This window comes from Nyctereutes procyonoides, unplaced genomic scaffold (assembly GCF_905146905.1).
Source record: "Nyctereutes procyonoides isolate TBG_1078 unplaced genomic scaffold, NYPRO_anot_genome, whole genome shotgun sequence".
Taxonomy (NCBI): Eukaryota; Metazoa; Chordata; class Mammalia; order Carnivora; family Canidae; genus Nyctereutes; species Nyctereutes procyonoides.
This window is the reverse complement of record NW_026575049.1, coordinates 1,878,257-1,897,921: the sequence shown is the minus strand read 5'-3', so window position 1 is coordinate 1,897,921 and position 19,665 is coordinate 1,878,257. Positions and strand designations below refer to the sequence as shown.

General features: G+C 48.0%; 2 protein-coding genes across 2 annotated transcripts; both read right to left on the bottom strand.

The window, feature by feature from the left end:
• Positions 1-263: 263 nt before the first annotated feature.
• TSFM (Ts translation elongation factor, mitochondrial) lies at positions 264-11,132 on the bottom strand. The gene is made up of 6 exons (XM_055327914.1): positions 10,988-11,132; positions 10,574-10,741; positions 9,439-9,567; positions 8,136-8,258; positions 2,590-2,677; positions 264-839 (listed from the first exon to the last, which is right to left on the bottom strand). Exons 1-6 carry the CDS (start codon positions 11,084-11,086, stop codon positions 433-435), a joined length of 1,014 nt encoding a protein of 337 aa, XP_055183889.1. The 5' UTR covers positions 11,087-11,132; the 3' UTR covers positions 264-432.
• Positions 11,133-11,304: 172 nt separating this feature from the next.
• On the bottom strand, positions 11,305-19,639 carry EEF1AKMT3 (EEF1A lysine methyltransferase 3). Its single transcript, XM_055327915.1, has 3 exons — positions 19,266-19,639; positions 18,958-19,069; positions 11,305-13,213 (listed from the first exon to the last, which is right to left on the bottom strand). The coding sequence occupies exons 1-3, from the start codon at positions 19,440-19,442 to the stop codon at positions 12,822-12,824; spliced, it is 681 nt and encodes a 226-aa protein (XP_055183890.1). The 5' UTR covers positions 19,443-19,639; the 3' UTR covers positions 11,305-12,821.
• Positions 19,640-19,665: the final 26 nt, after the last annotated feature.

Below are 19,665 nucleotides of genomic sequence, written 5' to 3'. Positions count from 1 at the left end.
GTAACCGGGGAAGTTCCAGGAGAGCAGCACAGCCCGAAGCACCCCAACGTGAAAGCAGAATAGGAGTGCTGGGTCACAGAGAAACTGAGGTAGAAATTTTAGGGGTACCATGATAAATCGGGAAGCAACAGCACAACTGCTCATGCCTGCTCTCTCAGACCCCGTCGGCCACCTCCATACGGCCTGCCTGATGTTTCCTACAACTGGTCACAAGGCGCAAAAGAGCTAAACCCGGCATTACACAAGCAAGGAAGAGATTCTACTCTCTTTATTATATAGCAATTTTATTTAATGACTCTTCCCACTGAGGATATCATTGCATTATAAACTCCAATGAAAAACAAATTCTGGGTTTGTAGAGGCTGAGGAAATAACTTCTCGGAATGATGTCCAGAGAAAGAATAAACATCTCCTGGGCCAAGTCTCCGAAACCTATTCGGTTTCTGCTGCCTCTTCACCTTCTCCACATTCAAACCGCACAAAGTCTACTACGGACACCCCTTGAGGCTGCACATACTGTCCCAACGTGATGGAGGGATCCAGCAAGTATGGCTGGGACAGCATCTTGGTTTCTGCCTCTCCCCCAGGCTCATCATCCAAAGAGCCAACAGAGAGAGGGGCCATGCCCACCACATGCTGCCCAAGGCGGCGGCCAAGGTCTTCCAGGCTTGCTTTGCGCTCAGATGTCTCGCAGACCACCAGGGCCCCATACTTCCCGAGCTCCAGGTTGTGGAGGGAGGGGCTGTGCATTGCTCCATGGACATAGGAGCCAACATAGAACCCAGCTGGCACCTTCACCCATGCAGCTCGTTTAAGAGTCATGTTTTCTCCCAGTTTCCCTATAAAAAAGCAAAAACAAGTAACACACTTCCAGAAATGACGCATGTCATAGTACCAAAATATGCATAGAGGTGGCTGAGTCTGGGAGACGGTGCTCTGCATTTACACTGTGGATACGCTGTAAGATGGAGAGATACCGTTTGCAGTTTAAAGAAGAAAAAGGTATGTGGGAGGAGAGGGTATGGGTAGGAGAAATAATGAACATCTTTATGGAACACCAACAACGTGCCACACTGGTATTTAAAAACACAGGCTGTGATGTCACACAGAGCCTGGACTCACGTGTCTGCTCTGCACCTTACTGGCAGTAAGTGACTTAATGACATAACCCCACTTATGAATTTATCAAGCTTTCTTTCCTCCTCCATAACATGGAGATGGTATCACTTAAAATAACCCGAAAGCAGGGTTTTTAGGAGACAAAGTAACATATGTAAGAGGACTCATTACATTATCTAGCACATGGTGGCACTCAAATGCTGGCAATTGTTACTATGTTAATCTTAGGCTTAGAGGGCAGCCCGGGTGGCTCAGCAGTTCAGCGCTGCCTTTGGCCCAGGGCGTGATCCTAGAGACCTGGGATCGAGTCCCGCATCGGGCTCCCTACATGGAGCCTGCTTCTCCCTCTGCCTGTGTCTCTGCCTCTGTCTCTCAAAGCTAAATTCTTCTCACGAATACTTTAAAAAAACAAAACAAATTCCAGTTTTCCCGATCTCAGGATGCCATCCTCTCTAACATAGGTCCAAATAAGCCAAAAGGTAGGAAAGGGGTTAGGGGACCCCAAAAGGGATCTGGGTAAATATCCCTGCATAGTTATATCTAAAAAATCCAGATATCCAGAAATCAAAAGAAATCTTAAAACGACTCAAAGCATCTAAACAATTGTTAATTCTCAGAAAATGACAAGGCTGCAATACCCAGCTCTTCCAGAATTTCTTAATAAGTCTCATTCACAGCTGTCTGCCTGGTTTCTCAGCTATGACTCACTCAAACATCATACATACTTCACAATAATCTGATAAAAACAGAATTGATGTCTTGACTGGAAACATCAGATGAGCAATAAATTCCCAGTAAGCTCCCACCCAGTCCTACTTCCCTCCTTCCATCAAGGACACGTAGGAAGAGAGCAAAATCCCCAGTAGTTGTGGCACAATGATCCGGAATGTGGTTCCTGTAGCCAGGGGTTCTGAATGAATAAACATTCACAAATTCAGGATGAGATTTTTCTAAAAAGAGATCAAATCCTACACATGAAGCTCCAAATATTCCTGGGTCCCTTTATAAAGAAGGTGGGATGACTTGTGCTGTACTATGTCTCCCACAGCGTACAGGGTGGTGTCAACTGGAAGGTCAAAGGCAATCCCTGCCTAAAGACATGCTTTGCTTGGTCAGCCTGCAGAGTGCTGAGAATGATTTTAATTAGCTACAAACATCTAAAAACTGAAGTTTTTACACATAAAGCTAAATTCTTTTAAAGGAATTTAAAAATCTGACAATGCTGGGACCCCAAAGTAACAACTGGCTAGAGCTTGGTAACCATTTCTTTCAGCAGAGGGTGAGCTTTTCAGGGTGCCCACTGCTCACTTGTGTCTAACGCACCACACAGCCCACTCCTCACGTTCATACTGTCCGATCCTTGCGGGTACATGAGCCTGCAATTCTTTGACCTAGGTGCGGAGGATTATCAAAGATCCCAGGAGGGCCGGTTCCTAACTCCCAGTTCCCCCCATCCTTACAAATACTCACCTATTGCTAAGGCTAGCTGATCCTTGAGGCAGCCTTCTTTGTCAGGCCCAGCCGGAAGTTCAGAGAGCTCAGAGGAATTCAAGAAGCCCTAAGTGCACAAAGGAACCAAACAAATCAGTTCTGTCCTACTTGAATTACCAAGAGAGTAGGCAAAAAGTATATTTCTCAAAAAAAGGTTTAAGACCATCAAGTATACATTTTTTGGGTTTAAGATTTTTCTTTCTTTTTTTTCTTTCTTTCCTTCTTTCTCGTTCTCTCTCTCTCCTTCCTTATTTGAGGGAGCGAGTGAGCAAGCACACGCATGTGCATGCCTGCAGAGGGCGGGGGCAAAGGGAGAGAAAGAGAATCTCAAGCAGGCTCTCCGCTGAGGTGCCCTTAAATGAATGTTTTCATTAAGACAAAGATGTTACATATTGATAACAGCTGCATTTTTATTTTATGAGTATTTTATCCTACCACTACACCGCCCACAATTCCATCTCAATCCCATCATCCTGCCTAACTTCTTGAACTGTAGTTTCCTAGAAATCAGGAACAGTATTTTCAAACAATCATAAAATGTTAGAACTGAAAGACTGGCTGAATAAACAGACCATGACACAGCCATATAATGGAAAACTACACTGTTGGGAAAAAGAAAACAAAGAAAGATGTGCTTGAGCTGCTACAGAGTATTGCCAGGTTACATTAAGTGAAAAAAGCAAATTAAAAGAGTACATCTATAGGGGTGCCTGCATCACACTGTGTACTCAGCGGGGAGTCTGCTGGAGATTCTCTCTCTCCTTCTGCCTTTGTACCTTCCCCCTGTGCACACACATACTCTCTAATAAGTCTTAAAAAAAAAAAAAAAAAGCCTGAGTGGCTCAGTCAGTTGAGTGTCAGCCTTCAGCTCAAGCCATGATCTCAGAGTCCTGGGATCTGGTCCCACATCAGGCTCCCTACTCAGCAGGGAGTCTGCTTCTCTCTCCCTCTGGCCCTCTCTGCTACTTTTGTTCTCTCATGTGTGCTCAACCTATCAAATAAAATATTTACAAAGAATTTTTTAATTAAAAAAAAAAGTATTTATATAAATATGCTGTTTTTGCAAAACGACCTAAAAGATACCCAAAACCAATGAAACTGGTTATCTACAGGAGTGGACAAGAATAAGGTAGAAAGGAGAAGGAGTGAGACATCTGTGCATGCGTGTTACAGCTTTAATTTTCAGAATTTTAATGTTTTATATATTCAAAAACAAAATTAGATTATCGAGAATTTGGAGGTAAAACCAAAATTAACTACACAGAAACATAAGACTCTAACTGTATTTCATATGAATAATGCAACTTCACGGAAGGGGGGAAAAACTAATCCAAGTAACTTTCAATATAGTCCTTTGACCATATAACTACAATGTAAAGACAAAAAGGACACCAAAGAAATCTTGAACTCCTTTATAGGCTTGTTATTTGCAGTGGTCAAGTATAGTCACTAAAACAATTCAGTGTTGTATTAGAACAGTGAGAAAATAAGTAACCACTAAAATTGCTAAGAGCCAGCATACTAGTGAGCAAAGAAGACATAAATATAGAATGGGGGAAGGAAAAGAACCCTGTGTGCAGGATTAGAACTGAAAAACACACACACACACACACACACACACACACACACACTTCCTGCATCTGTCTGCTGAAAGAGCAAGCAGCAATGACGTCTCAGTAGAAATAAGCATATTTAATGCAAGGATCTAGGTTTCTAAAAACTATTCCCCCCGTTAAAAAGGATCAGGACTCCTTGGAAAAGTGGCTAATTCCACAGGTAGGGCAAGGAAAGTATGACATAGGCCCAGAGTATCTCGTTATGCCAAAAAGTAAGAAAATACTTGAAAATAATAAATACATTCCAAAAAGTCAACAGAGCCAGCTTACACTGGCCAAATCCTGGTATAATTTGAGCATCAAATTTAACAATAGATTATAGGGGCGCCTGGGTGGCTTCTGCCTTTGGCTTCTGCCTTTGGCTCAGGTCGTGGTCCCGGGGTGCTGGGATCGGGCCCCATGTCAGGCTCCTTGCTCAGTGGGGAGCTTGCTTCTCCCCTCCCCCTACCACTCCCCTGCTTGTGCACTCTCTCTCTCTTTCTGTCAAATAAATCAATAAAATCTTTAAAAAAAATAGATTATATAATAAATTATAACACACTGTATAAAGTATCCATGAGTTAATGTGTACTAAGTAAAATACTAACATAGGGAGTAATCTTTCTTACAGTAGAATGTCAACTAATAAAACTAATACATGTAAAAGAAATTATAAGACTGAGAAAGATAACCATCATGCAACTCTCACAGTAATAGCAGATCCTGAGAAGAGTCATGGATGGATGCTAATACCTTCAGGTAAAAGTCTTTTGGGGAACTGGACATTACACAGTCTCAATCTCCCATACAGATTACTTGTTCGTTACAAAGAGGAACAGAATAACTTTACAGTGGAGAAACCTGGAAGATTCTGCCCTAACCAAGAAGAGATCAAAATTAACATCATCAGGTGCATGGGGGTGACTCAGTCAGTTGAGGATCCAACTGTTGATTTCCACTCAGGTCATGATCTCGGGGTTGGGGGAATCGAGGCCCAGGTCGGGCTCCACGCTAAGTGCAGAGTCTGCTTGAGATTCTCTCCTCCTCCCTCTGTCCCTCTCCAACTCACTCGGGGACATGCTCAATCTCACTCTCCCGCTCTCTAAAATAAATAAAATTTTGGGGATACCTGGGTGGCTCAGTGATTGATTGGGCATCTGCCTTTGGCTCCAGGCATGATCCCAGTGTCCCAGGATAGAGTCTGGCATCGGGCTCCCAAGAGGGAGTCTGCTTCTCCCTCTGCCTATGTCTCTGCCTCTCTCTCTGTGTCTCTCATTAATAAATAAAATCTTTAAAAATAAATAAATATATAAAATCTTTAAAAATTAACATCACCAACAATGGGACCAACAGTCATTATATGCCTCCTGATGTGATATTCTGAAAAAAATACAGGATAATTTATTTAATATTCATGCTAAAAAACCCACACTCTGAGTCTAACTATGAAGGAGTATCAGACAAACCCAAGTTAAAAGACTTTCTACAATACCGTCCTATACTCTTCAAAAAAATGTCAATGCAAGGTGCTTGGTTGGCTCAGTCAAGGAGAGCATGCAACTCTTGATCTCAGGACTGTAAATTCAAGCCCCACTGTGGGTGTGGAGATTATTTAAAAATAGAAGAATCTTTTTTTTTTTTTTTAAGGTCATTGTGGGGATCCCTGGGTGGCTCAGCAGTTTAGCGCTTGCCTTCAGCCCAGGGTGTGGTCCCGGAGACCCAGGATCAAGTCCCACACTGGGCTCCCTGCATGGAGCCTGCTTCTCCCTCTGCCTGTGTCTCTGCCTCTCTCTCTCTCTCTCCCTCTCTGTGTCTCTCATGAATAAATAAATAAAATCTTTAAAAAAAAAAAAGGTCAATGTAATGAAAGACAAAGAAAGGTTGAGGAACACAGAAAGGAGACTAAAGAGACATGATAAGTAGTTGCAACACACAATACTGGACTGGATTCTGGATCAGAAGTGCTAGCTGACAAAATATGGCATATATACTATATAAAATATTGTATCAGTGTCAAAATTCTTGAATGTGATTAGTGTACTGTAGTTACACAAGAGAATGTTGTTTTTAAGAGATAAATATTCAAGGGAAAAAGGGTCCTGATGTCTGCAACATACTTACAAAAAATTTTTTTAAATAGTGATAAGACGCCCGGCTGACTTAGTTGGTTGAGCATGCAACTCTTGATCCTGGGGTTGAGTTCTAGCCCCACACTGGATGTAGAGATTACTTAAGAATAAAGTAAAATAAAATAAAACAGTAATGATAATATAGGTATGTAAAAAAGTGATAAAGCAAATGAGTCAAAATGCTAACAAACTATGAATCTAAATAAAAGTACAATGTAACTTATCGCCAAACACTGGGAACCTTTTCTGTAAGTTCGAATTTTTTTCAAAATAAAAGTTAAACAAAATTAAAGATCAAAAGGGAAAAAAATAAATAAAGCTAAAGAAAACCAAAATTTCTTGAACTGATAATGAAACACAGAGTAAAGTAAGTGAATGGCTCTGGGTGACAAATAGAGTTCCTTGCAAAGGCAGGATCAGAACCTCGAGGTGTGCCTGGCAGGCTCAGTAGTAGAGCATGTGACTCTTGTTCTTGGGGTCGTGAGTTTGAGCCCCACTTTGAGGGTAGAGTTTACCAAAGAAGGAAGGGAGGGAGGGAGGGAGGGAGGGAGGAAGAATAGAACTTCTAGTTCAAATGGCTCATCTATTCAACACAATTCTAAAAAACAATCTTCACATGGTTTTCCATATAATGACTATTTAATGCCAGTAATAATTTTTTTTAAGATTCTTTTACTTATTTATTCATGAGAGACACACAGAGAGAGGCAGAGACACAGGCTGAGGGAGAAGCAGCCTCCCTGCAGGAAGCCAAAGTGGGACTCAATCCCAGGACCCAGGCTCACAAACTGAGCCTACTCAACCACTGAGTTACCCAGGCGTCCCTAATGTCAGTAATAATTAACATATTCCACAAACTCTCAAGAGAAGGATAAACCGGAGGAAAGAGGTGGTACTAAACACAAAATAACTGTTGACAGTAAGGGTGAATCAAAGGTACACTGATATAATTCCATCCTGCTCCTCCTATGGACAAAAACACGCTTATTCTCCTAAATTCTACCTTCTCCAATAGATGTATTTAGAATTTCTTTCCTTAAAAAAGAAAAAGAAAAAAGAAATAACTCCTTCCCTCAGGCCATTCTAGATTTCTGAATACAAAGCTTCACCTGATTGGGTGCCTGGGTGGCTCAGTTGGTTTAAGTTTCTGACACTTATTTCGGCTCAGGTCATGTTGTGGGATCAAGCCCCACACTGAGCCCCCTATGTGCAGCCCAGCATAGGGCTCTGCATTCAGTGGGGAGTCGGCTTGGGAGTCTCCCTCCCCTCCCTTCGAGGAGCCTGATGTGGGATTCAATCCCAGGACCCCGGGATCACATCCTAAGCCAAAGGTAGATGTTCAACCACTGGAGCCGCCAAGGTGCCCCACGAGTAAGTCTTTAAAAAAGAATAAAGCTTCACCTTATTTGACAGGCTCTACCGCACTGTCCTTCATTCTTTCACTCATCAGATTTAATGAGCCCCAACCAAATGCTAGGCCCACTCCTCTTCCACCAGAGACACAGTAGTGAAAAGACAAAATCTCTGCCTCATGAAGCTCACATTCTTTTGGGGAGATTAAACAACATACGAATAAGTAAAAACATAAAATATAGAATTATAACAGAAATCTTTAAATGAAACAAAATAAGGGAATAGTGCAACAGGAAGGCTACCCGTCTCCAAAGAGATAATATTTATGCAGGAACATGAAGTAAGGGAGTGAGATATGAGAATGTGTGAAAAAAAGGAAATAGCAAAGACCCTGTGAAAGGAGTGTGTGTGTAAATCCAGCACGTTGAGAGATAATCCCAAAACTCACTTTACTGTATGTGGAGAGTTGATCCTTTAGGTTCTGACAATGCAACAAGGTTCCCAGGGCGACTTGCTGGACCAACTGTTGAAATTTTATATTTCTGGAAACAAAATCTGTCTCACAGTTTACCTGGCGGGAACAAATTGATGTTGCTGTATAAGCTGCTTCTGGACAGTTTGTAAAAGTGCCTTAAAATCAGAGTAAACCGAGGTATTACAGAAGAAGCTTCAGACTCAACAAAACAGACATAAATGACCCTCGAATTTTAAGGCTGCAGTTCCTCTCCTAGCTTGAGGCCAGAAACTCAATGAGGTGATTCCTGCTGTGCCAATGAGTTAGCAACTGACCCCCATATTCAAAAGATGGTTCCCTAATGTCCCCAAAGGAGCCATTACACCTTTACCACTTGCCCGTAGCTGTGGGCCATCACTACCTCGTTCTCCAGACTCCTCCAACACCAAACCACTTTTGCAGTCAGCCTGCTTATCTCCTTTTCTCACTCTATACTAACCCACATCTGATTCTTCACCAATTGAGGCCCCTACACCTCCTCTAAAACAACTACACACTATCCATCGACCAATTAATATAATTCCTAGCTTTAAAATCTAACTGTTCCAGGAAACAATCAGTGACGAGGAATAAGGCGACAGGAGACTCCCACTGAGAAGTACAGGTTTGCCTCACTATCTGAACGTACGGCGTTCCTATGAAACCTTTTGTAAGCCAAAATGGCATAAAGTGAAAAATCAATTACCATTAATTTATATGGAAATGGATGTACAAAACAAATTGATGTACGAAATAAATCAACGGAAAGCACAGATGCTCACAAAGTTCAAAGCTATGGCGGCTTGATGCTGAGATGCAGAGAGTAGTTGGGGGCGGGGGGCAACTCCTGCTGCAAGGGTGCCCCCTGCTTCTACAGTGAATCAGTGCAAAACCAACACTAACTGCTATTTTCACTTTTTGCCTTTTTTTTTTTCATAAAAGTGAAAAGTACTCTTTGGATTTAACAAAAAACAAAAACAGGAGTATGATTGTAGGTCTTTTGTAAAAGCAAAGTGCGTCACGTGAACTTTTGAAACGTGGGGGTATCTGTAACATTTCTGACTTTCTAGGCCTTTAATGGCCAACACACCCAGCCACTCCTATACTTAAGTGAACTCACAATAACCGTGGTCTCACCAGTTTTCTCCCAACAACCGTGTGCACTTCGCAAACACCTCTTCTTTAAGGCTACGAAGGGTCTAGCACACAGCTCTCCACCCAAAGGGCAGCTGATTTATCTGGAATCCTGACAGCTCACCTCTACCAACACGGTTGCGTTTCCATCCTGAAGCAGCCCAATCAGGCCTTCTTTAGTCTTCCTGCCGTGGAGTTTGGCAGCTCTGCTCCAGCCTTCCTTCTGGGCCTGCTTGTGCAGCCAGCTCTCTGCCTATAAATTGAAAACAGGGCAGATGACAAAGTCACAGAATTTAGAACTGAACGGGGTTCTAAAATATGTTCAGGTTCGCTAATTCTGTTTCTCGTCAATCCTATAACGGAAACTAAAGCAGTCTATCGTTTACTGGCAGCCTACCACTGAACGCCAAATACCAGGCATTGTGCCTGATGCTTCGGATAAATTTAATCTTCACAACAACCCTATGGAGCAGACAGCAGTATTTTTTTTTTATTATTATGTACAGACAAGAACAACGCGACCCTGAAAGATCAAGGTGTCCAAGATCACAGGGTTAGTGTGAGTCCTGGTGCGTGGGGCTCCCAAGGCTCACACAAGGCCTTGGGCTCCAAGCACCAGCAAACAGCAGAGCAGTGGTGCTTGGAAGAGTGTTACCCACGGGATCCTGGTCAACTGCTTCGGAGTCAAAGGGTGAGGTCGGCACTTACGTGGGCATCCTACCCCGAGGGGCGCCTGGGTGGCCGAGCCTTGGGCTCAGGCCGGGATCCTGGGGTCTGTCAGGCATTGGGGCCCGGGGGAGCCTGTCTCTCTCTCTCTGGGTCTCTCATGAATGAATAAATAAGAATCTTTAAAAATAGGGGCAGCCCAGGTGGCTCGGCAGTTTAGCCCCGGCTTCCGCCCAGGGCGTGACCCTGGAGACCCGGGAGTCCCACGTCGGGCTCCCTGCGTGGAGCCTGCGTCTCTCCTGAATAGATAAAATCTTAAAAAAAAAAAAAAAAGGGGGGGGGATCCCTGGGTGGCGCAGCGGTTTGGCGCCTGCCTTTGGCCCAGGGCGCGATCCTGGAGACCCGGGATCGAGTCCCACGTCAGGCTCCCGGTGCATGGAGCCTGCTTCTCTTTCTTTCTCTCTCTGTGACTATCATAAAAAAATTAAAAAAAAAAAAAAAAAAAAAAAAGAATGCTACCCAGGGTTCTGGGTTAGGGTCCCTGGGCAGCGCGTCCCCGCCCCCGAGGTCGCCGCGGCCCCCCGCCCCCCCACCTGCTTGAGATCCCCGCCGCAAGCCTCCAGAGCCTTCTTGCAGTTTACAAAGGAGTAGCCTGTTCTTCGCCGCAGCTTCACGAGGGCGTCCTTGCTCGAGGCCGACGACCACAGCCCTGGACCCGCGTGGAAGGGGCGCGGCCGAGGCGGCGGCGGCGGGGGCCCGGCCTGCGGGGGAGGAGGAAACGCCTGAGCCGCCGGCGCCGCGGGGAGCGGGATGGGGGGAAGCCCACGGGGGGGGGGGACGGAGAGGGGGGACGGGGAGGGGGATGGGACGGGAACGGGGGATTGGGGATGGGGGGAGGCCGGGCGCCGCGGGAAGCCCGGGCGGGGGAGCGCGCAGGGAGGCCGCCCTAGGAGACCCGGGGCTCCGGGGCGGGGGAGGCGGGGACGGGGGCTGCGTCCCGAGCGCACCGGGAAGTCCCAGGACGAAGGCGCGGGGCCGGAGCCCAGGCCCCTCAACGAGCAGCCCCGCGCGGCCGCGAAGAGGCGCCAGGGCCGCAGGAGCGACATGTCCGCGGCCCGCGCGGGAGGACACCGGCTACGGCGCGGCGGCGGGGCCAGAGCTCGGGCGCCAGCGCCGGGCGCGGACGGCGCCACCTGCCGGCCGGGCGGGCACACGCGCCGCGCCCCCGCCCGCCCACCGCCGCCGCCGCCCCCGCCCGCCCGCGGGTGAATAACGGAGGCCACGGGGCACGGGGGTCGCGAAATAACGCTCCGAGGCACGTGGACACACTTCACGTCCCTTTATTTCCAGTCCTGTTTCACAGTCGTCATCCATTCGGGACTCTCGGCGGACCCGGCCGGTGGGCGGGTGGGTTCAGGAATGTGGCCGAAGGCCGCGGGGCAGGCAGCGGGGGGAGCCCTTTCACCAGACCCTGGGACTAGTCGCTGCCCAAGCAAAGTAAGGGGGTGGCACGTCGACCCGCTGTAGGCCCGCGGCTGCGCCAGGCCTCCGGGCACTAGGAAGGCGTGAGCCACGCCCCTGCCCTTCCCGGTAGTCTAGGGGGGAGAAGCAGGGGACAGACCGGTACCTTGCGAGCCGTGTAGGTCCCTAAGATGACCAGTGAAAGGGTCTCCAGGGAGAGAGAGATCACTTCCAAACAGGAGGCTCCGTAAAAGCTTTCTTCAGGAAAGCGGCTAAGAGTAGTGAAGATTTTGAGAGGTAGAAAGAGCTCTTCCAGGGAGGGGATCATCAAAAAGAATGAAGAAAACAGGGCAATTCGGGTGTGGAAATAGGGAACAAAGAGTAGACATTTGGAATTTGTCCAGAGGTTACAATACATGTAGGAAACCAGTTGAAAATGAAATAGAAGGGTCATTTGGGATCACATGGGATAGAGTGAGTACCAAGCCAAGGAGCTTTACTCTTGCGGTAGGCAGAAGCTGGTCAGAGCTGATTTTGGAGGATCAAATGAGTTTGATAAATGGCTTAAAGGAGAGAGAATGGAGGCCAGGAGTCCAGAGGAAGAGATATGTGGCCCAAGGAGCAAAGAGAGCCCCAAGCCCCACAGTGGGAAGAGAAAAGAGGTAAAGACAAAACACACTAGTAAGGAAGGACCAACAGGGCTTGGAAACCTAAAGAAAACTCAAAGATGAGAAGAACCTAGTACTTGGGGATCATGGCTCCAGCTCCAAAAAAGGATAAAGAAGCTGTAGCCCAAAGGACAGCTCTGCTGCCTGTCCCAGCTTCCGGGCAGGGAGGACTTGGCCCAGTTAGAGCCATGGTCACACCAGATTCTGCCTCCAGAAGCAAGAAGTGGGTGGCCTGAGGTTTCTTCCTTTCTAGCCCCCCAGCAAAAGCCTGAGTTCTTTGGATGCAGAGATGACCTTCCTTCCCTTTAAAAAAAAAAAAAACTCTATTGAGAATCTAGCAGGCAAAAAAAGAGTCCATTCTATATAGAAAAACAACAGCAGGACTGGAAGGGTTCAGGGCCATTCTCTCTGCAGCCACTGTTCTCACCTCCCATTTTCCACCCCTACCCCTAAAAATCCTGGACACCTTTCCTATCTTCGTCCTCTGAGTACAGGAATTGGGATCTTCCTTTGTGCTCTATCCTAGTGCTCTAAGATTCCCAACAAGCAGGCACTTTCCTGCACCCACCCAAGAGTATCTGGGGGAACAGAGAGGGAAGGAGGAAAGGGAAAGGCAAGGGAAACCCATACTCTTCTTCCTCGTGTTTGTGGCTTTGGAGATACAGCAGTTCCTTTCCTAGGAGAAGGGGTTCAGAGGAGCAGAAGGGTGATGTCAAGCAGGTCTTGGTTCCCTGTGCCTGGCCCTATAGATGTTGACATTCTCATCCTCATCCCGCTGGGCCAGCTCCAGTTGGAAATGTTGGGGCAGGAGGTGCTGAAAGAAGCTCTCTGTCCCGTGCTCCTCTCTCATCTTGGAGGCCAGATAGATGGTGCCATGGGGCCCGCACAGATGTTGGAGAGTGCCCAGCAGCAGTGGGAAGGTGGGCTCCAGGTACACGATATCAGCCCCCAGCACCAGGTCATAGTCTCCAGGGAAGACATGCTGGTCAATCCCCCAGGACAAGGCGCGGACCTGGGCCCGGCCTCCAGCCGGCACATTGGCCTGTACGTTGCCCTGGATCTGCTCTAGGGCCAGGGGCAGGTCAGTGATGGTAACATCCCCCCCTGAGAGAGAGGAAGGAGGAGAAATGCAAGTCAGAGGGACCAACCAAGGGGTCTCGGCTCCTACCCAGAAGGTCCAGAGACCTCAGGGCCTAGAGGACAGTGTTTTTACAGCACAAAGTGCGCACCGTGGCTTTTAGTTACCCTAACCACCATCTCACCCACTGTTGTTCTCATTATTCTAAGTTCAACAGCATCAACATTCTCTCTGGGCTAATCTGCAACCTCTCTGCCCAACACACAACCATCAGGTATCAGCAGAAGCCTGGGCAGGACCAAGCTGGAGATGAGCTGTACACCCGGCCCCTACCAACCCAAACCAAACTTTGTGGGTCTGGAAAGCTTCCCAGAAGACATGGCCTCAGCAAGCCTTAAAGGACAAGTAGGAGTTAGTTAGGTGGAGCTTTCCAAGCAGAGAACAGAAAGTACAAAGGCCCGGGGGGGAGAGCATGGCATATTCGAGGAAGACTGACTCTTAGAGGATGTGGAAAGGAGGAGAAAAATGTCAAGACCTGAGAATAGGGATCCCTGGGTGGCGCAGCGGTTTGGCGCCTGCCTTTGGCCCAGGGCGCGATCCTGGAGACCCCGGATCAAATCCCACGTCGGGCTCCCGGTGCATGGAGCCTGCTTCTCCCTCTGCCTATGTCTCTGCCTCCCTCCCTCTCTCTCTCTCTCTCTCTGTGTGTGTGACTATCATAAATAAATAAAATATTTTAAAAAAAAATACCTGAGAATAATAATGACATGCTGAAGAGACTCAGGCTTGATCCTGAGGGTGGTAGGTTTTAACAGATGGAAGCAGATAATCAGATTAGCACCTCAGAATGCTTCATTCATGCAAGAAATATATGTACTGAGCACCTACTAAGTTCTGGCAGTACAGTAGTGAGCAAGACAAAACCTCAGCCTTCCATGAGTTTTATTAGAGAAGTAGAGGCACACTAGGCACTGCAAAACTCATCATAATCAGGACGACCACTACAGAAACAGGAGGTAAAGAAAAAGAAAAAAGAAACAGAAGGTACCAAGAATTCATTCATATTTATTATCTGCCTATATGTCAAGTGCTGAGAATATAGCAGTGAACCAATCAGACAATGCCTCCACTCACAAGGATTATGGTCTAGTGATAAAAAAAAAAGGGGGAGAGGGGAGGGGCAACAAATAAAAGAAAATACACTGTACATCCAATGCTATGGTGAAGCATTAAGCAGAGAAGGGGGATAAGAATTGCTTCGGGGGGGGGGGGGATCCCTGGGTGGCGCAGCGGCTTAGCGCCTGCCTTTGGCCCAGGGTGCGATCCTGGAGACCCGGGATAGAGTCCCGCGTCGGGCTCCCGGTGAATGGAGCCTGCTCCTCCCTCTGCCTGTGTCTCTGCCTCTCTCTCTCTGTGTCTATCATGAATAAATAAATCTTAAAAAATAAAAATAAAAATAAAAAAGAATTGCTTCAGGGACGGGGCAGGGAATGTAATTTTACATTGAGTGGTTAGGAAAAGCCTCACTAAACAGATTGTGTTTGGGCAAAGACCTGAAGGAAATGATGCAGCAAACCATGTGGACCACTCAGGCTAAATGTACCAAATAAGGGACCAACAAGTGCAAAGACCTTGAGGCAGAAGTGTGTCAGCAGGTCTGAAAAAGGTTAGGAAGGCCAGTGGCTGGAGCAGTCTGCTTGAGATGCTCTCTCCCTCCCCCTCCTCTCTAAATAAGTAAAAATCTTTAAAATAAACAAAGGAGAGGCACCTGGGTGGCTCAGTGGTTGTGTGTCTGCCTTTGGCTCAGGTCGTGGTCCCAAGTCCTGGGATCAAGTCCCACATCAGGCTCCCCGCAGGGAGCCTGCTTCTCTCTCTGCCCATGTCTTTGCCTTTCTCTCTGTGTCTCTCATGAATAACTAGAATCTTAAACAAATCAGTAAAAGGATCATTCTGGCTGCTGTGACGAGAAAGGACTGCATGGTGGCGAGGTCAGATGCAAAGAGCCCAGGTAGGAGGCAGCTACAGTGACCCAGGGGAGAGGTGATGTTCAATTGAACCAGGGCAGTAGCCACATCTAAGAAATGTCAAAATCCAAAATGATTTTGAAGGTACAGTTAACAGGATTTGCTGACAGACGGGACATGAAGTACTAGAGAGGGAGATGTTGAGAATGTCTCCCAAGAGGTTTGGCCCAACTAGAAGACTGAATTGTTATGTACTCCGGAGGAGGAAGGCTGTAGGAGGTACAGGACTGGACAAGAAGATCATGAGTTCCTTTCTAAGTGTGACATGCCCATCAGACAACCACATGAAGATATTGGATAGGTAGGTGGTTCCGCCAACAAATCTGTGGAGATGGCAATGGGAGAGTTATGGGGTCATGAGCATAGAAAGGGGATTTAAAGCCATAAGGTGATGGGATTGCTTGGGAGTGAGCGTAGGCAGAAAAGGGAAGGGGTCAAAGGACCACTCTGGGGCCCTGGGGCACTCAAACTTCCGGTTGTCAAAATGAAATGAAACGAACCAAGAGAGGAGATTGGAAAGAATGCCAGTGAGGTAGGCAGAAAGCAAAAGTGTGGTATCCTGGAAATGAAGCATTTCAAGGAGGAGGGAGAGTCAAATGCTGCAAAGTCAAGTCGAGTGGGTTCATAACTGACTCCTGTACTTACCAAGATGGAGCTGGAAATGCAGCTCACCACTTTGCTGCAACTGAGGATGGAAATGGGGAATAGATTGAGGGAAGAAGAGTAAGGCAGGTACTACCAGACGATGAGGATTACTCTTTTGAGTTTTGTTGTAAAGCAGAACAGAGAAATCAGTGGTAACTAAAAGAATATGTAGGACCAGGACACCTGGGTGGCTCAGCGGTTGAGCATCTACCTTCGGTTCAAGTCATGATCCCGGGGTCTGGGATCAAGTTCCGCATTGGGCTCCCTTCCTGGGAACTTGCTTCTCCTTCTGCCTATATCTCTGCCTCTCTGTGTCTCTCATAAATAAATAAAAATCCTTTAAAAAAAAATATGTAGGGCCAAAAGTTTTTTCTAAGAGAAAATATAGTGTATTTATAGATGTATATAGATGTGTGTGTGCCTATATAGAATGTTCCAGAGAAAAGGAAAAGATGATAGTGCAGGGGGGAGGGGGGATGGGGAGGGGGTCTGCTGGAACAATGTCTTTGAGTAGATGAGGTTTGGGGTCTTGTAACAAGTGGAGGGCTTGACCTTAGGGGGGATCACACGGTGTTTATCCATGGTAACAGGAGACAAAGCCCTTGAAACAGACAGTGAGGTGAGTAAACATTCCAATAGGAATGTGTGAGCATTTTCTATAAGAAAATAGAAGCAATCAGAAGAGATGGGGAACAAAGTCATCAGCTGAGGATGAAGACAGGAGAGGAGGCATTTAGAGGTTTGAAGGACAAGAAGGTAAGAAACATGTTTAGGAGAGTGGAGGAATATGTGGACAAGGAAGGTGTAACAGACTAGCTGGGAAGCACTTAAGGACCCACCTAAGGTTCGTCACAAATTCAAAATGAAACCAGTCAGCACGGTGGTTTATATACTAGGAGGGCCTAAGCTAGCCTGGAGGTGACCTTCCCCTGGAAGTGATGTTTGAGCTGAGCGCTGAAGGATGCGTATGAATTAACAAGGTGGCCCAAGGATTCCAGACATACAGTCTGTGGGGAGACTCCATGGATGGAAACATCCAGACTTGAGGCACTGACAGAGAGCACGAGGAGGACAGGAAGGGAGGCAGAGGCACAGAAAGAGGCCAGAGAGGGAGGCAGGACCTTGGAGGCCACGCTAAAGGTATTGGCTTGATCTGGAAAGCACAAGTGGATGATGGGAAGGAAAGGTGATTACAATTGCACTTTGAAAAGATCACTCTGCTGTACAGGAGTGGGCAGAGGTCAATGTGGGGGCAAGAAGTCAAAGCAAGAAGACAACTTTGCCTGGATGTAGTCGGAGAGTGACAGCGGTGGTATGGACTGGGGAGCCATCAGTGTCAATGGAAAAAAAAAAGTGAGATTTAAGAGGTTTTTAGGAGAAAACATCATCAGTAGGACTTGACTAATGGATATGGGAGTGTGAAAAAGGGACACATCAAAGGTGATATCTAGGTTTCCCACTGCGTAGATAGTAGTGTGATTAACTGAGATGGGAAAGCCTGACGGAGAAATAGCCGAGGTGCAGGAAGATCACAAGATCTAAATTCGATGTGCTAACCTTCCTATGGGAAAGCTAGAAGACACTTGTGAAAACTCAGGGAAGAGCGAGCAGTGAGGGGATCCCTGGGTGGTGCAGGGGTTTGGCGCCTGCCTTTGGCCCAGGGAGTCCTGGAGTCCCGGAATGGAGTCCTGCGTCGGGCTCCCGGCATGGAGCCTGCTTCTCCCTCTGCCTGTAACTCTGCCTCTCTCTCTCTCTAACAGGAATGAATAAATAAATCTTTAAAAAAAAAAAAAAAGAAAAGAAAAGAAAGAGCAGTGCCCTGAACCAGAGATGGTAGGAAGAGGAGCAGACAAGTGGGGAAATGTTAAAGACGTATGACCCACAAGTCTGACTGCCAGGATGTGACTGGGAGAGGGCAAGGGGCAAGATGACACCCAGATTTCTTACTTGGCAGCTGAAGAGGGAGCAAAGGAGGTCTTTGAGCAAATGCAGGTAGGTGTTCCCAACCACATTACACGCTTTTCTCCCGTTTTAGCATAACTGCACACCTCTCCTCCACTCATCCTTTGTGGAAAATTGCTTTTTAACACTTCCTTGGTTCTTTATGAGCCTGCTGTGTTTGTTCACCTTCTCATCTGACAGAGCTGCTTCTTGAATTCCCAGGGAGTCAGGGGAGACACAGCCAGAGGACGTCCACTGGCTCTGTGTATACATCACCATAATTCCAGTACTGTAACATCTTCCCCCACCTTCCCCGGCTAGACCATAAGCTCCTCAGGAACAGGAAATGTGTCTTAGTCACTGTTGTATCCCAATACCCGGCATGATAGAAGACTCCAAATAGATATTGATTGAATGAATAGAAAAATGAATGCCTGCCTCTGGGAAGACTTCCCTGAATGTGACCTAGCTGTGTTCTCAGGAACAAAGACATTTGCATTACTAAGGAGATGACATCATAAGGGTTTCAAATGAGTGTTTTGGGTGTGAGGTTTTGCCTGCCCATTAGATTATAAATTGAGAAAGAGTTTCCTTTGTAATTCTGGATTCTCCACCAAAGAAGCAAAATTGTCCTTACTTTTTCCTTTCCCAAGTCTTCGGTGCTTAATTTCTAGCCCCATTAGCCCGACAAAGCACACCCCAGACCTCAAGAACTCCAGCTTATTTCTCCCAAGCATTCAAAAGCATTCGATAAAAACCGAAAATTTCTTTCATGATAAAGTCATAAAGCGCTCCTCAGATTTCGTACATGCAGATTGCTCCCCCTACAGAACGCCCCCAAAGATGCGTTTTTACAAAGTACCATGCTGAAAACAAAGGCGGTTTTAAGGGACAGCATTGTCCATGAAACCACAAAGAGCAAAAAGGTAGGGAAAAAAAAAGCGCAAAAAGATAGAAAAAGCTCCTTTTCCTAAGGCCTGCCGCCAAATCGGACCCCCCGGGTGTTTTCTCGGGCACGGAGGAGGAAGCGCTCGCGCAGGCGCACGCGCACGCACTCGCAGGCACACGTTCGTTCAAGCCACTGGTCCGGTCCCGAACCACTCCCCGCTCCCAAGAAGCGCGGGAGCGACACGTGGCCACCGCCCGGGCCGCCCACGCACCCTGCAGCGCCGCCAGGATCCCCACGATGCCCGTCCCTGCTCCCAGCTCGATCACTTTCTTGCCACGGAAGTCCACATTTTGACTTTCAAAATAGTTGCAGAGGCTCAGAGCCTACGGGGGGACAAAAGGGAGAGAGAGACACCGTGGCGGGGCCGCCTCCCTACAGCGCAGCGAGAGCCCGGGGCCGCTCCGCCCGGCCCCCGCCCCCGCCCGCCCCGCCCGGGACCCCCCGCCCCCGCCCCGCCCGCCCCGCCCGGGACCCCCCCGCCCCCGCCCGGGACCCCCCCCCGCTCCCCCCGCGCCTCACCGCGTCCCACACGCGCGCCGCCACCCCCAGGCGGGCCCCGAAGTTCTGTGTGATGCTCAGCACGTGCCCACAGAAACAGAACCGGCTCTTCTCCGAGTAAGAGTCCGCGAAGAGCCCGACTTCCTGCGGGAACACGGCCTCGGGCTCGGACTCCCGCTCCGGACCAGGGGCCGCCATCCGGCCGAGCGCGCCCCGGCCCCGCCGCCAGCGCCCGCACCCCCGGCCTGCGGCTCCGGGCCCCGCCTCCGGCTTCCTGGAGGTGGGATGAGGAGCCGCCCCTCCCGCTCCCGGCCCCGCTCGGACCGCGCGGGGCGGGCCCGGGGGACGGGGGAGACGAGTGAGGGGCTGGCTATAGGAAGCGGGCCCCGGGGGCCCCTCACCTGCGGGGTGCACAGGTGCC